Below are 17,147 nucleotides of genomic sequence, written 5' to 3' on the forward strand. Positions count from 1 at the left end.
TAAGTGGGAGTGAGTCTCATTGGAGGAGAAGGTATCTGTACTTGCGTCTGTCTTTGTAGTGCTTGTATGTGTAGAGGCCTGTAGGGGCAGTGTGCTGAGCCCCGAGCCCTGAGTAGGGGCTCCGCCCTGATTAGGGGGCGGAGCTTGGCTGATTAGGGGGCCTATAAAAGAGGCCTCCCAGCCGAGCAGCGGCCCTAGCAGCGAGCAGCGGCCCCCAGGAGCCGGCCAACAGGGCTGCTAACAGGGGAGTTTAAGTGGGAGTGAGTCTCATTGGAGGAGAAGGTATCTGTACTTGCGTCTGTCTTTGTAGTGCTTGTATGTGTAGAGGCCTGTAGGGGCAGTGTGCTGAGCCCCGAGCCCTGAGTAGGGGCTCCGCCCTGATTAGGGGGCGGAGCTTGGCTGATTAGGGGGCCTATAAAAGAGGCCTCCCAGCCGAGCAGCGGCCCTAGCAGCGAGCAGCGGCCCCCAGGAGCCGGCCCCCAGGGCTGCTAACAGGGGAGTTTAAGTGGGAGTGAGTCTCATTGGAGGAGAAGGTATCTGTACTTGCGTCTGTCTTTGTAGTGCTTGTATGTGTAGAGGCCTGTAGGGGCAGTGTGCTGAGCCCCGAGCCCTGAGTAGGGGCTCCGCCCTGATTAGGGGGCGGAGCTTGGCTGATTAGGGGGCCTATAAAAGAGGCCTCCCAGCCGAGCAGCGGCCCTAGCAGCGAGCAGCGGCCCCCAGGAGCCGGCCAACAGGGCTGCTAACAGGGGAGTTTAAGTGGGAGTGAGTCTCATTGGAGGAGAAGGTATCTGTACTTGCGTCTGTCTTTGTAGTGCTTGTATGTGTAGAGGCCTGTAGGGGCAGTGTGCTGAGCCCCGAGCCCTGAGTAGGGGCTCCGCCCTGATTAGGGGGCGGAGCTTGGCTGATTAGGGGGCCTATAAAAGAGGCCTCCCAGCCGAGCAGCGGCCCTAGCAGCGAGCAGCGGCCCCCAGGAGCCGGCCAACAGGGCTGCTAACAGGGGAGTTTAAGTGGGAGTGAGTCTCATTGGAGGAGAAGGTATCTGTACTTGCGTCTGTCTTTGTAGTGCTTGTATGTGTAGAGGCCTGTAGGGGCAGTGTGCTGAGCCCCGAGCCCTGAGTAGGGGCTCCGCCCTGATTAGGGGGCGGAGCTTGGCTGATTAGGGGGCCTATAAAAGAGGCCTCCCAGCCGAGCAGCGGCCCTAGCAGCAAGCAGCGGCCCCCAGGAGCCGGCCAACAGGGCTGCTAACAGGGGAGTTTAAGTGGGAGTGAGTCTCATTGGAGGAGAAGGTATCTGTACTTGCGTCTGTCTTTGTAGTGCTTGTATGTGTAGAGGCCTGTAGGGGCAGTGTGCTGAGCCCCGAGCCCTGAGTAGGGGCTCCGCCCTGATTAGGGGGCGGAGCTTGGCTGATTAGGGGGCCTATAAAAGAGGCCTCCCAGCCGAGCAGCGGCCCTAGCAGCGAGCAGCGGCCCCCAGGAGCCGGCCAACAGGGCTGCTAACAGGGGAGTTTAAGTGGGAGTGAGTCTCATTGGAGGAGAAGGTATCTGTACTTGCGTCTGTCTTTGTAGTGCTTGTATGTGTAGAGGCCTGTAGGGGCAGTGTGCTGAGCCCCGAGCCCTGAGTAGGGGCTCCGCCCTGATTAGGGGGCGGAGCTTGGCTGATTAGGGGGCCTATAAAAGAGGCCTCCCAGCCGAGCAGCGGCCCTAGCAGCGAGCAGCGGCCCCCAGGAGCCGGCCAACAGGGCTGCTAACAGGGGAGTTTAAGTGGGAGTGAGTCTCATTGGAGGAGAAGGTATCTGTACTTGCGTCTGTCTTTGTAGTGCTTGTATGTGTAGAGGCCTGTAGGGGCAGTGTGCTGAGCCCCGAGCCCTGAGTAGGGGCTCCGCCCTGATTAGGGGGCGGAGCTTGGCTGATTAGGGGGCCTATAAAAGAGGCCTCCCAGCCGAGCAGCGGCCCTAGCAGCGAGCAGCGGCCCCCAGGAGCCGGCCAACAGGGCTGCTAACAGGGGAGTTTAAGTGGGAGTGAGTCTCATTGGAGGAGAAGGTATCTGTACTTGCGTCTGTCTTTGTAGTGCTTGTATGTGTAGAGGCCTGTAGGGGCAGTGTGCTGAGCCCCGAGCCCTGAGTAGGGGCTCCGCCCTGATTAGGGGGCGGAGCTTGGCTGATTAGGGGGCCTATAAAAGAGGCCTCCCAGCCGAGCAGCGGCCCTAGCAGCGAGCAGCGGCCCCCAGGAGCCGGCCAACAGGGCTGCTAACAGGGGAGTTTAAGTGGGAGTGAGTCTCATTGGAGGAGAAGGTATCTGTACTTGCGTCTGTCTTTGTAGTGCTTGTATGTGTAGAGGCCTGTAGGGGCAGTGTGCTGAGCCCCGAGCCCTGAGTAGGGGCTCCGCCCTGATTAGGGGGCGGAGCTTGGCTGATTAGGGGGCCTATAAAAGAGGCCTCCCAGCCGAGCAGCGGCCCTAGCAGCGAGCAGCGGCCCCCAGGAGCCGGCCAACAGGGCTGCTAACAGGGGAGTTTAAGTGGGAGTGAGTCTCATTGGAGGAGAAGGTATCTGTACTTGCGTCTGTCTTTGTAGTGCTTGTATGTGTAGAGGCCTGTAGGGGCAGTGTGCTGAGCCCCGAGCCCTGAGTAGGGGCTCCGCCCTGATTAGGGGGCGGAGCTTGGCTGATTAGGGGGCCTATAAAAGAGGCCTCCCAGCCGAGCAGCGGCCCTAGCAGCGAGCAGCGGCCCCCAGGAGCCGGCCAACAGGGCTGCTAACAGGGGAGTTTAAGTGGGAGTGAGTCTCATTGGAGGAGAAGGTATCTGTACTTGCGTCTGTCTTTGTAGTGCTTGTATGTGTAGAGGCCTGTAGGGGCAGTGTGCTGAGCCCCGAGCCCTGAGTAGGGGCTCCGCCCTGATTAGGGGGCGGAGCTTGGCTGATTAGGGGGCCTATAAAAGAGGCCTCCCAGCCGAGCAGCGGCCCTAGCAGCGAGCAGCGGCCCCCAGGAGCCGGCCAACAGGGCTGCTAACAGGGGAGTTTAAGTGGGAGTGAGTCTCATTGGAGGAGAAGGTATCTGTACTTGCGTCTGTCTTTGTAGTGCTTGTATGTGTAGAGGCCTGTAGGGGCAGTGTGCTGAGCCCCGAGCCCTGAGTAGGGGCTCCGCCCTGATTAGGGGGCGGAGCTTGGCTGATTAGGGGGCCTATAAAAGAGGCCTCCCAGCCGAGCAGCGGCCCTAGCAGCGAGCAGCGGCCCCCAGGAGCCGGCCAACAGGGCTGCTAACAGGGGAGTTTAAGTGGGAGTGTACAGGGGGAGGTGGAAGGGGAGGCAGGTGGGCGCGGTGGTCGGTGTGCTTTGTTCCCCCAGAGGCTGCAGACAGAGACCATAGCAGCCATGAGCCAAGCAGCAGGGGACACAATGCAGATGAAAGCATGTAGCAGCTGCGGTATGTATATAGTCCTAGCAGGTGCACTTGATCAGAGGTATGTCTGTATGAAATGCCGCCTACTTGCCCTGTTAGAGGAAAAGATCCAAGGGTTGGAGATGCTGGTAGAGACCCTGGTAGAGTTTAGAAGGGGGTTTGAGCAGCTAATGGAGCAAAGGCAAGGGGTGGCTGAAGGGGCATGCTCAGGGGTGCAGATGGAAGCGGGGGCTATGCTCTGTGAGGGGGGAATGTCGGAGGGAGAACAAGAGCAGTGGAAGCATGTGACCGTGAGAAGCAGGCCAAGGAAAAGGAGGGCTAGTGAGGGGGAAATAGAACTCAGGAACAGGTTTGGGTGTTTGGCTAACGAGGAGGGGACGCAGCAGGTGGTACCTGATGGTGGGAGGCAGAGGAAGAAAAGAAGGGCAGCTAGTCCAATACACAGGGGGGAGGAATTGATGGAAGTAGCATCAACACTTGGCCCCGGGAGGATACAGGATGGCAATAGGGGGACTACAAGGGAAAAAAGAGACAGACAGGAGTTACGGCCGCAGGGAACAGGGGATAGATTGGTAGATTGCGCTGCCCCCAGGCAAAGGCAGGTTTATGTGATTGGGGATTCCTTACTGAGGAGGTTAGACAGGCCTGTGACCAGGGCAGACCCAGAGAACAGAAGGGTGTGCTGTCTGCCGGGCGCTAAGATACGGGATGTGGACCTGCGGTTGAAAAGGATCCTAAAAGGAGCGGGTAAGAACCCCTTGATCATCCTTCATGTAGGAACAAATGACACGGCTAGGTTCTCGCTAGAGAGAATCAAGGGAGATTATGCCAGGCTGGGGAAGACGCTTAAGGAAGTCGAGGCTCAGATTATCTTCAGTGGGATTCTGCCTGTTCCTAGAGAAGGACAGCAAAGGGCAGACAGGATTGTGAGGATAAATAGCTGGCTAAGGGAGTGGTGCTATAAGGAGGGCTTTGGGATGTATGGCCACTGGGAGGCTTTCGGGGACAGACAGCTGTTCTCGCAGGATGGACTTCACCTGAGTAGGGAAGGAAATAGACTTCTGGGAGGGAGGCTGGCTCATCTCATCAAAAGGGCTTTAAACTAGGAACTTGGGGGAGACGGTTGGGAGATGTCCAGTTGATCTCCACGCCAGATTCCAACACTGAAAAAGAGGGCGAGGAGAAAAGCACAGATATAGGTAGGGGTAGGGAATTGGACATAAGAAGGAGGGGGCAGATGGACACTATTGGGTCCGTACCAAAGTGCATAACTAATGTGAGAAAGGATAGACAGCATATGGTAAGATGTTTATACACCAATGCGAGAAGCCTAGGTAACAAAATGGAGGAATTGGAGCTCCTGGTCCAAGAAATGAAACCTGATATCGTAGGAATAACCGAAACGTGGTGGAATGGTAGTCATGACTGGAGTACAGGTATGGAAGGGTATGTGCTGTTTAGAAATGACCGGAAAAAAGGTAAAGGTGGGGGTGTGGCATTGTATGTCAATAATGAGCTAAAATGTAAAGAAATAATAAGTGATGGAATGGATAAGACGGAGTCTGTCTGGGCAACGATTACACTGGGTAAAAGAACTACTAGAGCCTCCCCTGAGATACTGCTTGGGGTGTGCTATAGACCGCCGGGATCTAGCCTGGATGCGGACAGAGAACTATTTAATGTTTTTAAGGAAGTAAAAACTAATAAGAGCTGTGTGATCATGGGGGACTTTAACTTCCCGGACATAGATTGGGGAACAAATGCTAGTAACAATAATAGGGCTCAGATGTTTCTAGACGTGCTAGCAGATGAATTCCTTCATCAAGTAGTAGCTGAACCGACGAGGGGGGATGCCATTTTAGATTTGGTGCTGGTGAGTAGTGAGGACCTCGTTGAGGAAATGGTTGTAGGGGACAACCTTGGCTCGAGTGACCATGAGCTAATTCGGTTTAAACTAAATGGAAGGGTTAACAGAAATAAAACTATGACTGTGACTAAGGTTTACGATTTCAAAAAGGCCAACTTTAATAAATTAAGGCAACTACTTAGGGAAGTGGATTGGGCTAACATACTTAGAGAGCTAAAAGCAGATGAGGCCTGGGATTATTTCAAGCTGAAGTTGCACGAGCTGTCCGAGGCCTGTATCCCGAGAAAGGGGAAACGGTCAGTAGGCAGGGGAATTAGACCCAGCTGGATGAGCGGGCGTCTCAAAGGGGCGATTAAGAAAAAACAGAAAGCGTACAAAGAATGGAAGAGAGGAGAGATCGGCAAAGAAACCTACCTTATTGAGGTCAGAGCATGTAGGGATGCGGTGAGAAAGGCCAAAAGCCGTGTAGAGTTGGACCTCGCGAGGGGAATTAAATCCAATAGTAAGAGGTTTTATAGCCATATAAATAGGAAGAAAACAAAGAAAGAGGAAGTGGGGCCACTGAAGCTTGCAGATGGAGTGGAGATTAAGGACAATCTAAGCATGGCACAATATCTAAATGAATATTTTGCATCGGTGTTTAATAAGGCTAATGAAGGGCTTAGGAATAGAGGGAGCGGGACAGAGGGGAATAAAGGAGGGGCAATTGACATTAAAGTATCAGAGGTGGAAGCCAAACTTGACCAGCTAAATGGGACTAAATCGGGTGGACCGGATGATCTTCATCCTAGAATATTGAAGGAGCTGGCGCGAGAAATTGCAAGCCCCTTGGCGATAATTTTTAATAAATCTGTAAACTCGGGGGAGGTACCGATGGACTGGAAAATAGCTAATGTGGTTCCTATTTTCAAGAAGGGGATAAAAAGTGACCCGGGTAACTACAGGCCTGTTAGTTTAACTTCTGTAGTATGCAAGGTCTTGGAAAAAATTTTGAAGGAAAAAGTAGTTAAGGACCTTGAGGTGAATGGCAATTGGGACAAATTACAACATGGGTTTACGAAAGGAAGATCGTGCCAAACCAACCTGATCTCCTTTTTTGAGAAAGTAACAGACCTTCTAGATAAAGGAAATGCGGTGGATCTAATTTACCTAGATTTTAGTAAAGCGTTTGATACTGTGCCGCACGAGGAATTACTGGTTAAATTAGAAAAGATGGGGATCGATATGAAAATCCAGAGGTGGATAAAGAACTGGTTAAAGGGGAGACTGCAGGGGTAGTACTGAAAGGGGAACTGTCGGGTTGGAGGGAGGTCACCAGTGGGGTTCCTCAAGGTTCGGTTTTGGGTCCGATTTTATTTAATCTATTCGTTACTGACCTCGGAACCGAATGTAGGAGTGGGCTGATAAAGTTTGCGGATGACACAAAGTTGGGAGGTATTGCCAATTCGGAGAAGGATCGGGATATTTTGCAGGGAGACTTGGATGACCTTGTAATTTGGAGTAACAATAATAGGATGAGATTTAATAGTGGGAAGTGTAAGGTGATGCATTTAGGGATGACTAACAAGAATTTTAGTTATAAGTTAGGGACGCATAGGTTGGAAGTGACGGAGGAGGAGAAGGACCTCGGAGTCCTGGTTGATCGCAGGATGACTATGAGTCGGCAATGTGACGTGGCTGTGAAAAAAGCTAATGCGATCTTGGGATGCGTTAGGCGAGGTATTTCTAGTAGGGACAGGGAGGTGCTGCTTCCGTTATACAAGGCGCTGGTGAGACCTCATTTGGAGTACTGTGTGCAGTTCTGGTCTCCTATGTTTAAAAAGGATGAACTCAAACTGGAACGGGTACAGAGAAGGGCCACTAGGATGATCCGAGGAATGGAAAACCTTTCCTATGAAAGGAGACTCGAGGAGCTCGGTTTGTTTAGCCTAACCAAAAGAAGGCTGAGGGGGGATATGATTGCTCTCTTTAAATATATCAGAGGGATTAATACCAAGGAGGGAGAGGAATTATTTCAGCTTAGTAGTAATGTGGATACGAGAACGAATGGATATAAACTGGCCGTGGGGAAGTTTAGGCTTGAAATTAGACGAAGGTTTCTAACCGTCAGAGGGGTAAAATTTTGGAACAGCCTTCCGAGGGAAACGGTGGGGGCAAAGGACCTCTCTGGCTTCAAGATTAGGCTTGATAAGTTTATGGAGGGAATGGTTTGATGGGATAATGTGATTTTAGTCAAATAGGCATTAACGGGCCATCGCGGGTAAAATGAGGGTCCGGCTGTAGAATCTTGCCTGTATGCTCGGGGTTCTGCTGATCGCCATATTTGGGGTCGGGAAGGAATTTTCCTCCAGGGTAGATTGGCAGAGGCCCTGGAGGTTTTTCGCCTTCCTCCGCAGCATAGGGCAGGGGTCGCAGGCTGGAAGATTCTGTTGTGGGTGAGTCAGCTTTTGTGGCCTGCATCATGCGGGAGGTCAGACTAGATGACCATATTGGTCCCTTCTGACCTTAAAGTCTATGAGTCTATGAGTCTATGAGGTGGCGGCAGGAAGACCAGCAGGCGACTCAAACACTGCTTGGACTAATGAGGGAGCAAATGGACACGCTCCGGCGCCTTGTAGATGTTCTGCAGGACCGGAGGCAGGAGGACAGAGCCCCGCTGCAGTCTATCTCTAACCGCCCTCCCCCGCCACAAAGTCCCATCCCCCCCTCACCCAAAGTCCCAAGAAGGAGGGGCGGCAGGGGCCGTGAAAACAGTCACTCCACCCCTGCAGACTGCTCAAGTACCAGACGGCTCTCATTCCCAAAGTTTTGATAAGTCCTTTCCTTCACTTCAAAAGCACCTCACCCAAGCCCCCGTCCCAGTGTCATCCCCTAACTGTCTAGCTGTTAATAAAAAACACGTTTCTGTTAATTACTGTTTCTGTCATGTTCTTTTAGAGGACAGTGTGTTTGAAGGGGGGAAAGGGGGTTGGTAATTGGAGAGGACAGTCACCTTTACCAGGGTACAGACACGGGGGCAGGTTCAGCAGAAGGTCACACACACATTGCAGTCACTAGGCACCCTGGTCAGTCTGGGAGGTGGTTTTCATGTTCTGTGTGGGGGAGGCTCTGTGAGTTTGTGGCGGGGGAGGGCGGTTACAGATCTTATGTAGCGGTCCATAGCCTGGATGACAGAGCCACGCAGCAGGGGATCTGTAACCGTCCTCCCCCGCCACAAAGTCACATAGCCCCCACACACAGAGTCCCGAAAAGGAGGGGTGGCAGGCTCCGTTGAAACAACCAGTCCACCACTGCGGACCGCTCTAGGAGCAGGAGCCTGTCATTCCTCGAGTTTAGAAGCGTCCTTTCCATCACTACACCCGCTCCCCACCACAGTCTGCGTCCCAGTTTCAACCCTTTTCCACGAAACCCTTAATAAAGAAAACGGTGTTAATGAACAAAGTTCCATTTATTTTATTTTTAAAGGTGTGTTGGAAGGGGGGAAACGGGGTGAAGGGGGTATGTAACTGGAGAGGATAGTCAACATTAACTGGGTAAAGAAATGGGGGCAGGTTCAGCTTCTCTTTAAACAAACTTAATAGTCACAGGTTACCCTGTTCACTGTGGAACCTAGCTTTCAAAGCCTCCCGGATGCACAGCGCGTCCTGCTGGGCTCTTCTAATCGCCCGGCTGTCTGGCTGGGCGTAATCAGCAGCCAGGCGATGTGCCTCAACCTCCCACCCCGCCATAAACGTCTCCCCCTTGCTCTCACAGAGATTGTGGAGCACACAGCAAGCTGCAATAACAATGGGGATATTGGTTTCGCTGAAATCAGAGCGAGTCAGTAAGCTTCTCCATCTCCCCTTGAGACGGCCAAAAGCACACTCCACCACCATTCTGCACTTGCTCAGCCGGTAGTTGAAGAGTTCTTTTTCACTGTCCAGGGCGCCTGTATAGGGCTTCATGAGCCAGGGCATTAGCGGGTAGGCTGGGTCCCCGAGGATCACTATAGGCATCTCCACATCCCCAACAGTTATTTTGTGGTCCGGGAAGTAAATACCTTCCTGCAGCCGTCTAAACAGACCAGAGTTCCTGACAACACGAGCGTCATGAACCTTGCCCGGCCATCCGACGTTGATGTTGGTAAAACGTCCTCTATGGTCCACCAGTGCTTGCAGCACCATTGAAAAGTAGCCCTTTCTGTTAATGTACTGGCTGGCCTGGTGCTCCGGTCCCAGGATAGGGATGTGAGTTCCATCTATAGCCCCACCGCAGTTTGGGAATCCCATCGCGGCGAAGCCATCTATGATGACCTGCACGTTTCCCAGGGTCACTACCTTTGAGAGCAGTAGCTCAACGATTGCGTTGGCTACTTGCATCACAGCAACCCCCACAGTAGATTTGCCCACGCCAAAGTGGTTCGCGACTGACCGGTAGCTGTCTGGCGTTGCAAGCTTCCAGAGGGCTATGGCCACTCGCTTCTGGACAGTCAGGGCTGCTTGCATCCGGGTGTCCTTGCGCTTCAGGGCAGGGGACAGCAGCTCACAAAGTTCAAGGAAAGTTCCCTTACGCATGCGAAAGTTTCGCAGCCACTGTGATTCATCCCAGACCTGCAGCACTATGCGGTCCCACCAGTCCGTGCTTGTTTCCCGGGCCCAGAATCGCCGTTCCACAGCATCAACATGACCCATTGCCACCATGATATCCACGGCGCCGGGTCCCGTGCTTTGTGAGAGGTCTGTGCCACTCTCAGACTTAATGTCCTCACCGCGCTGCCGTTGCCTCCTCGCCCGATTTCTCAGCATCTGCCTCTGAAAAAGGTGGATGATAAGGTGCGAGGTGTTGACAACGGCCATAACTGCAGCGATGGTCGCAGCGGGCTCCATGCTCGCAGTGCTGTGGCATCCGCGCTGTCACTCACCAGAAAAGTGCGCAAACTGATTGCCCGCTGGCGCTTTCAGGGAGGGAGGGCGGGAGTGACGGTTGAATGACGACAGTTACCCAAAACCACCCTCGACACATTTTTTTCCCCAGCAGGCATTGGGGGCTCGACCCAGAATTCCAATGGGCAGCGGGGACTGCGGGAACTGTGGGATAGCTGCCCACAGTGCACCGCTTCCAATGTCGACGCTTGCCCCGTTAGTGTGGACTCACAAAGTCGAATTACTGTTCTTAGTGTGGATACACACGTTCGACTTTGTAATATCGGTTCCACAAATTCGCTTTAAGTAAAATCGAAGTACTCTCGTAGTGTAGACATACCCTAACATGGCTACCACTCTGAAACCAGGTTCCGTTCAAGTTTGTTGTAAAGAAGCTTTAAAACTGGACAAGTTAATGTCATTAACTAAGGGTATGTCTACACTGCCCAAGTTACAGCGCGGCCGCGGCAGCACTGTGACATGAGCAATGTAGTCATGCTTTATCGCTGGGAGAGAGCTCTCCTGGCGATAAAAAAAACCCACCCCAAATGAGGGGTGGCAGCATTATCGCCAGGAGAAGCACTGTCTATATTGGTGCTTTTCAGCGCTAAAACTTTTGTCGCTCAGGGAGGTGTTTTTTCACACCCCTGAATGACTATAAAGTTTTAGCACTGAGAATGGCAGTGTAGACACAGCCAAAGATCACAGAACATGTACGTGTGTCTACCAGAGTTAATGGTTTTATACCGCCTTTCACGTCCTAGGTGAATAACCAAACTGCCTTGTGATCTAGCGTTGGATAGTTTTCCCTCTGTTGTGCTAGCAACACCAGACTTAATGACCCCATGGCATCCATCCTGTTCTGAGGGACTCAATCAAAAATCAAAACAAAGTCACTTTACCAATACAGTGATTGAGTGTAAGTGTTATTTTCTACTGCAGTTGTGTAATTTGATTCTGAAAACCTGAATGGTTATATCAACCAATTTCCTAGTGGGTTAGCCAAAGTGCAGTCGAACACTATTTTTGTCTTCTTATATCCTATAATATTAGTTGTTGCTGTGAAGGAGATTTAATAAAACTACATAAAACTAAATTCAACTCTCAAGTCCTTTTCCTAAATTAAGCAATCAAAATTAAAAGGACCCTAAGAAAGGTGGTACGGGTAACCAGTTAAGCTTTAACTAAGGTTTGGTGTGACAGGGTGCTAAGCAGAAAACTGCTTAGCCAACCCTCTGTCACTCCAGCTCCAGTTAAGGGAGGGGAATTGGGGCTGGGTAGACCACCTGGCCCTGATTGGGGAAGCTTGAACAGCTGCTGCCTCATCAGGCTGGGGCTGGATAAGAGCCCCAGGGGAAGGAAGCCGGGGGGAGCTGTAAAGAGGAAAGGCAGTGAGGGGAAGCAGAGAGAGATAGTTTTGCCCCCTCTCTCCTGCCGGTGGACTACTTGTACGGTGGAAAGGTGGTGGGAGCACAGCCTTTAAATAAAAGCACCAGGTGAGCACTGCACCTAGAGGTCTCTGTGTGACTTTCTCAGCCCAGCGGGGGCAGGAGCCAGAAGGGCCCTGCAGGGACGCTGCTACATTTGATTTATACCTTACGTTTCTTAAAATTTAGAGTTGTCCCAACTTAAGGTGTGATTTTAAAATAGTTTAGTTAAACTAGTGCCAGAGGCTGTGTGGACAGAAATATTTGGATTTAAACCAAGTTTATTTCAGTTTTAATTTAAGACAATTATGAACAAGTTTAAGATAAACCAAAATAAGCCACTCAAACACAAATTAGAGTATCCCCACAGGGATTTGCACCAGGTTAACTTCCTAACTCAGACTAGTTACATCAGAAACCCCAGGTTAATCAAAGCCATGGTTGAATTCACGTTTGTGGAATCAGCCCGCTGTTTTCGGACAGGCTGGTAATTTGTGGTTTGTTTCAATCTACTCCAAGCTGAAATCCACTGACATTCTCTGAAAAAGGTTTGCATAACAATTTGCTACAAAAGTGATGAATTAAGCCCTGGGTTAGAATTAGAACCAGCTCTGGGTAATGAAATCATACTCAAGTATGTGAGATGCAATGACAGCACTGTAGCTAGTCCCTTATTTTCAAGGTCATCCTTGAGACACATGAATCCCATCCTTCCAGCAGTATGTGGTGGGTGCCCCCACTGATCAAGCCAAAGGGCAATCAGACCCCAGTAGCCAGGCACATTCTGAGCCCATCCCCACTCACCTCCACTACTCTCCAGACCTAACTAAGAGCAGAATTCAACAACCCTTCCTGCTCCATCTCTAGTACTAGCAGGACCAGACCAGAGGGGCAGATTGCACCCCTCCACACACAGCTCTATTTCTTAAGAGGGGCATTTGCCACTGAAGAAACACTACCACATGTTGTCCAGCTGGAGTCCAGCCACAAACTAGAGATACACCAGGATCTAGAACAAAGCCATACATTCATGCACAAGCATGCATTGTACTTTGAAATGTGCAGGCACCTGCTGGCCAATCAGCTAACAATAGGAACTGTTTGTTCTTTTATCTCTGCACCATGTTGCTTTTTTCCCCCGAATCATTGATGATCATAACCTTCTCCTGATTACAAAACTTATCCGCCCAAATAGACATAGATTTTTCTGTGTCTGATGTACTTACAATGGAGGCCAGCAGATCTGTTTCAGTTAAACAGACCCATTGTGAGTACAAAAGGCAAGTGGACTATCCAAACAGGAACCTGGCTCAAAAATTTGCATTCCTATAATCCACTGTGATCTCAGTATCACTTTCAAACAGCCTGGATCTAAGGAATAGGAAGCAGTGGCCCTACCAATTCAGTAGATAGAGAGACAAGGTGGGTGAGGTAATATATTTTATCTGTAGACCAGCGGAAGAGCTCTGTGTAAGATCGAACACTTGTCTTTCTCCCCCAACAGAAGCTGGCCCAATAAAAGATATTACCTCATCCACCTTGTCTCTCTACTATCCTGGGACCAACACAGCCACAACACCACTGCATAATTCAGTAAATAATAAGCAGAAGAACACAAACAACCAAAGGTAGTAGATGATGGGTCACTGGACTAGCTAGAAAAAAAGTGCAGGCCGCCTTGTGTGTCTTCACACAGGCCTGATGGAATCAGTAGAAAGTCTCAAAGTCTTGGCTACTTTATTCATTTTTCCAGTTCGTCCAAGGAAATGAACGACCTGCAACTTTACACTGACTAGGCTCTGAGAGTTAAATGTCCTTGTACGGCTGGGTTTGGGCAGGCAAGAGCAACAATCACCTGCTCCTGCAGCCGCTGGCAGATGTCTTGTGGCACCTAGGCCGTTTCGCTCTAGTGTTTTATCTAACTCTGTCAGTTTGCACCAATCTCAAAAGGATGTGATGTTCCCTGTGGACCATCAGGTGCTCTCTGTTCTCAGGGAGTGAAACTCCATTTTACAGGAAGAGAAGAAAGAAAAAAAAGTAAGAAAGTCTTAGTCAAATCTCAGACGCTATGAAGAACTCCTCCAGTGAGCCTGCACCAATAATGAAGAAAAGAGCACATCAACCAAAACGCCAACACAGCTTCCTCCCACCTGAGGAGACTGTGCGAAGCCAGTTGACCCGTAGCCCTCATTTGAATGTCAAATCATTACAGCATACTGACTTCTCAAAAGAAGCCATTCTGCTGGACCAATGCAAAAGCAATTAGCATCAAAGAGCTTAGTGGCCTGGCCCTACAGAATGACAGTATTTCTGCCCACCTCTGCATCATCCCCCAAGTACCTCTTGCAAACACACAGCGATCAGGAAGTATTCTGTCTGAATGGGGTTACTCACAGGATGTGTGACATCGCTCCATGTTTGGAGCACAGCGCATTCTGAGAAAACTGGGTCTCCTGGGCATCCACCTTAATTGTAAACAGCAGATCCTCAATACTTATCCCTCGGACAAAGGAGAGCCAAGCTAGGGGTGAAACTAAAACTCCCCCAGCAAAAAGAACACAGATAATCGTTCCTGCACATGCATTAGTAGCTCCAATTTTAATGGATTGTAAGAAAGCGAGACAGCAATAACCACGTACAAAGTACATTATGACACTCAAACCAGCACAAACATCCACCCCAAAGCCTGTGAATCAGGCAGAGTAGGTTCAAAGGCATACAGATGATCACTGATTAACTGCTCATCAATGCTGAGAAAAACATGTAAAAGCCCCTTGGCAAAGGCAAGAGCACTGCTTGGCCTTGACACTTCCATTTGGCATGTGCCAACAACTTTTGTTAAGTAGAAAGTTTTACCCTCAGCAGGCTTTGAAGACAAAGGCTAGTCTGACCGTAACAGAAACCACATGAGACTCGGCAAAAACAAAAGGTTTCTCAAAAAGTTGGGCAGACGAGCCCCATCTGAATGTAAACATCTTGGCCCAGAGTTAGCCCCTGACATTAACAGGCTTACATCAGGGGTGAACTTGGCCCCCTGGTTTTACCAAGGAGTCAAATAGCTAAAGGACAAGTACAAAACAAGTTCCTTCCCTATAGAAAACCAACCAAAGCTGCATGTCAGTGGCAATCAAACCAGAACAATTTTCTGCACCGACTGTGTAAGATGCAGTTAATGCATGTCAGACACTGGAACGGGGCTGGAAAGCTATTACCTGCCCCAGACACTGGAGTTAGCCTACTGCCCAAAGAACAAGCCCTCTGGGAGTGGGGACCCAGAGGTTAGCCTCAGCTCATAAACCCTCAGGTTATGGGGTCAGGAACTGAGTGAGACTCAGTCCACTGGGTTCCTTCCCCTAGGACTCAAAGCAAGCCAAATGCCGTCCGGATCCTGGCCCCTTTATCACTTACCACAAAGAACGTAAGCAAAATGTAAAACTTCATTTTTGTAAATCTTAATATTCCACCCTTGAAGGTGACCTGCAGCAGTTCTGAAGTGGGTATTGCCCCATTCATCCCAGGTGGGTGTTAATGCAGAGACTCCATTTAAACATTAACACATTCAACTATTTCACTGTTAATCATAAACAGAAAAATCCAGCTCATGTGCTCACCCAGCATGCCAAGGTATCAGAGATATCAGGGAGGAAAGAAACCAAGATCACGGAGCTACAAACACATAGCAAAACGTAAACTCTTCGGGACGGGGCTCTCTAGGAAGCCATGGTGGGAGAAGGGCAGTGTTATTATCCCCACTTTACCGAGGGTAACTGAGGCACAGGCAGGTGAAGTAACATACTGAACCCAGATCTCCCAAGTCCTAGCAGACCAGGGCCTTAGGCACAACACCAACCATCTCCCCTCTACCTCCTCTCTCTCACCCAGGGCCCCTACAGGCTAAAGCAGGAGGGTTCCCTAAAGTCTGCTCAGCACTGATGTATCGCCTCCCAACAGGGCTCCTGCCCCCAGGGGAGCCCATTCCCCACTCCCCAGGCCCCTTCCATTGTAGGGAGCACATGCCCTGGCCTGACACAGCTCAGACTCAGGAAGTTTTCCAGGGCTTTTGCCAGTCCGCATGTCCCTTTGGATTCCTGCCCACTGCTCCCAGTGCAATGGGGGAGGGATCATGCAGGGGTGGCTCCTAGCGCTGCCAGTGGGGAAGCCAGGCTGCAGCCGGGGGGAGGGGTTCCCCCCTTACCAAGGGGGGGGGGGCGGGCTGCAGCCAGGGGGGAGGGGGATCCCCCCCTTACTAATAGGGGAGCGGGCTGCAGCTGGGGGCAAGGGATCCCACCCTTACCAATGGGGGGCGGGCTGCAGTCGGGGGGGAGGGGATCCCACCCTTACCAATGGGGGGCGGGCTGCAGTCGCGGGGGAGGGGATCCCACCCTTACCAATGGGGGGCGGGCTGCAGTCGGGGGGGAGGGGATCCCACCCTTACCAAAGGGGGGCGAGCTGCAGTCGGGGGGGAGGGGATCCCACCCTTACCAATGGGGGGCGGGCTGCAGCCCGGGGGGAGGGGATCCCACCCTTACCAAAGGGGGGCGAGCTGCAGTCGGGGGGGAGGGGATCCCACCCTTACCAATGGGGGGCGGGCTGCAGTCGGGGGGGAGGGGATCTCACCCCTACCAATGGGGGGCGGGCTGCAGCCCGGGGGGAGGGGATCCCACCCTTACCAAAGGGGGGCGAGCTGCAGTCGGGGGGGCTCCCAGCGCCGCCACCAGGGTGGGGGGGGTTGTTCGCTGGGACCCGCCGGACCCAGCTCAACAGGTGCGGGAGGCCCGGCCCGGTCCCGGGCTCAGGGCTCGCTGCCCGCCCGCCGCACTCACCTCTCCGCCATGTCCCGCTCCTCTGCCCTGCGGCCGCCGGCTGCTGCAGGATGTGAAACCCGATCCCGCCCCGCCCGTCCCGTTGCCGGGGCAGGCCAGCCGGGGGCGGGGAGGGATGGGGCGGGGGCATGGGGGGGGGGAGAGGGGGATGGGGGTAAGGGATAGGGGATGAGGGAGGGGGGAGAGGCGATGGGAGCAGGGTGATGGGGCAGGGGTGGGTAGGGAATGATGGGGCAGAGGCGATGGGGCTGGGGTGATGAGGGCAGAGGGGGTAGGGAGGGATGGGGGTAGGATGCTGGGGGCAGAGAGGAGTAAGGGAGAGGGGCAGGGGGTGATGGAGGTAGGGAGTGATAGGGGTAGGGGATGGGGCGGAGGCGATGGGGGTAGGGTGATGGGGGCAGAGGGGGTAGGGAGTGATAGGGGTGGGGTGATGGGGCAGAGGGGAGCAGGGGATGGGGCAGGAAGTGATGGGGCAGAGACGATGGGGGTGGAATGATAGGGCAGAGGGGGTAAGGAGTGATGGGGTGGGGTGATGGGGAAGAGGGGGGTAGGGGATAGGGGCAGGGAGTGATGGGGCAGAGACAATACGGCTGGGGTGATGCGGGCAGAGGGGGTAAGGAATGATGGGGCAGAGGCGATGGGGGTGGGATGATGGGGCAGAGGAGGGTGGGGTGATGGGGTAGGGGATGGGGGCAGGGAGTGATGGGGCAGAGGGGGTAGGGAGTGATGGGGTGGGG

The 17,147-nt window shown here is 52.4% G+C and overlaps 1 protein-coding gene across 1 annotated transcript in view; it reads right to left on the reverse strand.

Moving 5' to 3' along the window:
• LOC135886963 (rho GTPase-activating protein 39-like) overlaps positions 1–16,540 on the reverse strand; it is a 141,162-nt gene extending 124,622 nt beyond the window's left edge. Inside the window, exons 1-2 of the mRNA XM_065414745.1 lie at positions 16,411–16,540; positions 13,982–14,108 (exon numbers count right to left, since the gene is read on the reverse strand). Of these exons, the coding sequence (XP_065270817.1) occupies positions 13,982–14,108; positions 16,411–16,540 (257 nt within the window). The remainder of the gene's footprint in view (positions 1–13,981; positions 14,109–16,410) is intronic.
• Between the last annotated feature and the right edge of the window lie 607 nt (positions 16,541–17,147).

Source organism: Emys orbicularis, chromosome 12 (assembly GCF_028017835.1).
Source record: "Emys orbicularis isolate rEmyOrb1 chromosome 12, rEmyOrb1.hap1, whole genome shotgun sequence".
Taxonomy (NCBI): domain Eukaryota; kingdom Metazoa; phylum Chordata; order Testudines; family Emydidae; genus Emys; species Emys orbicularis.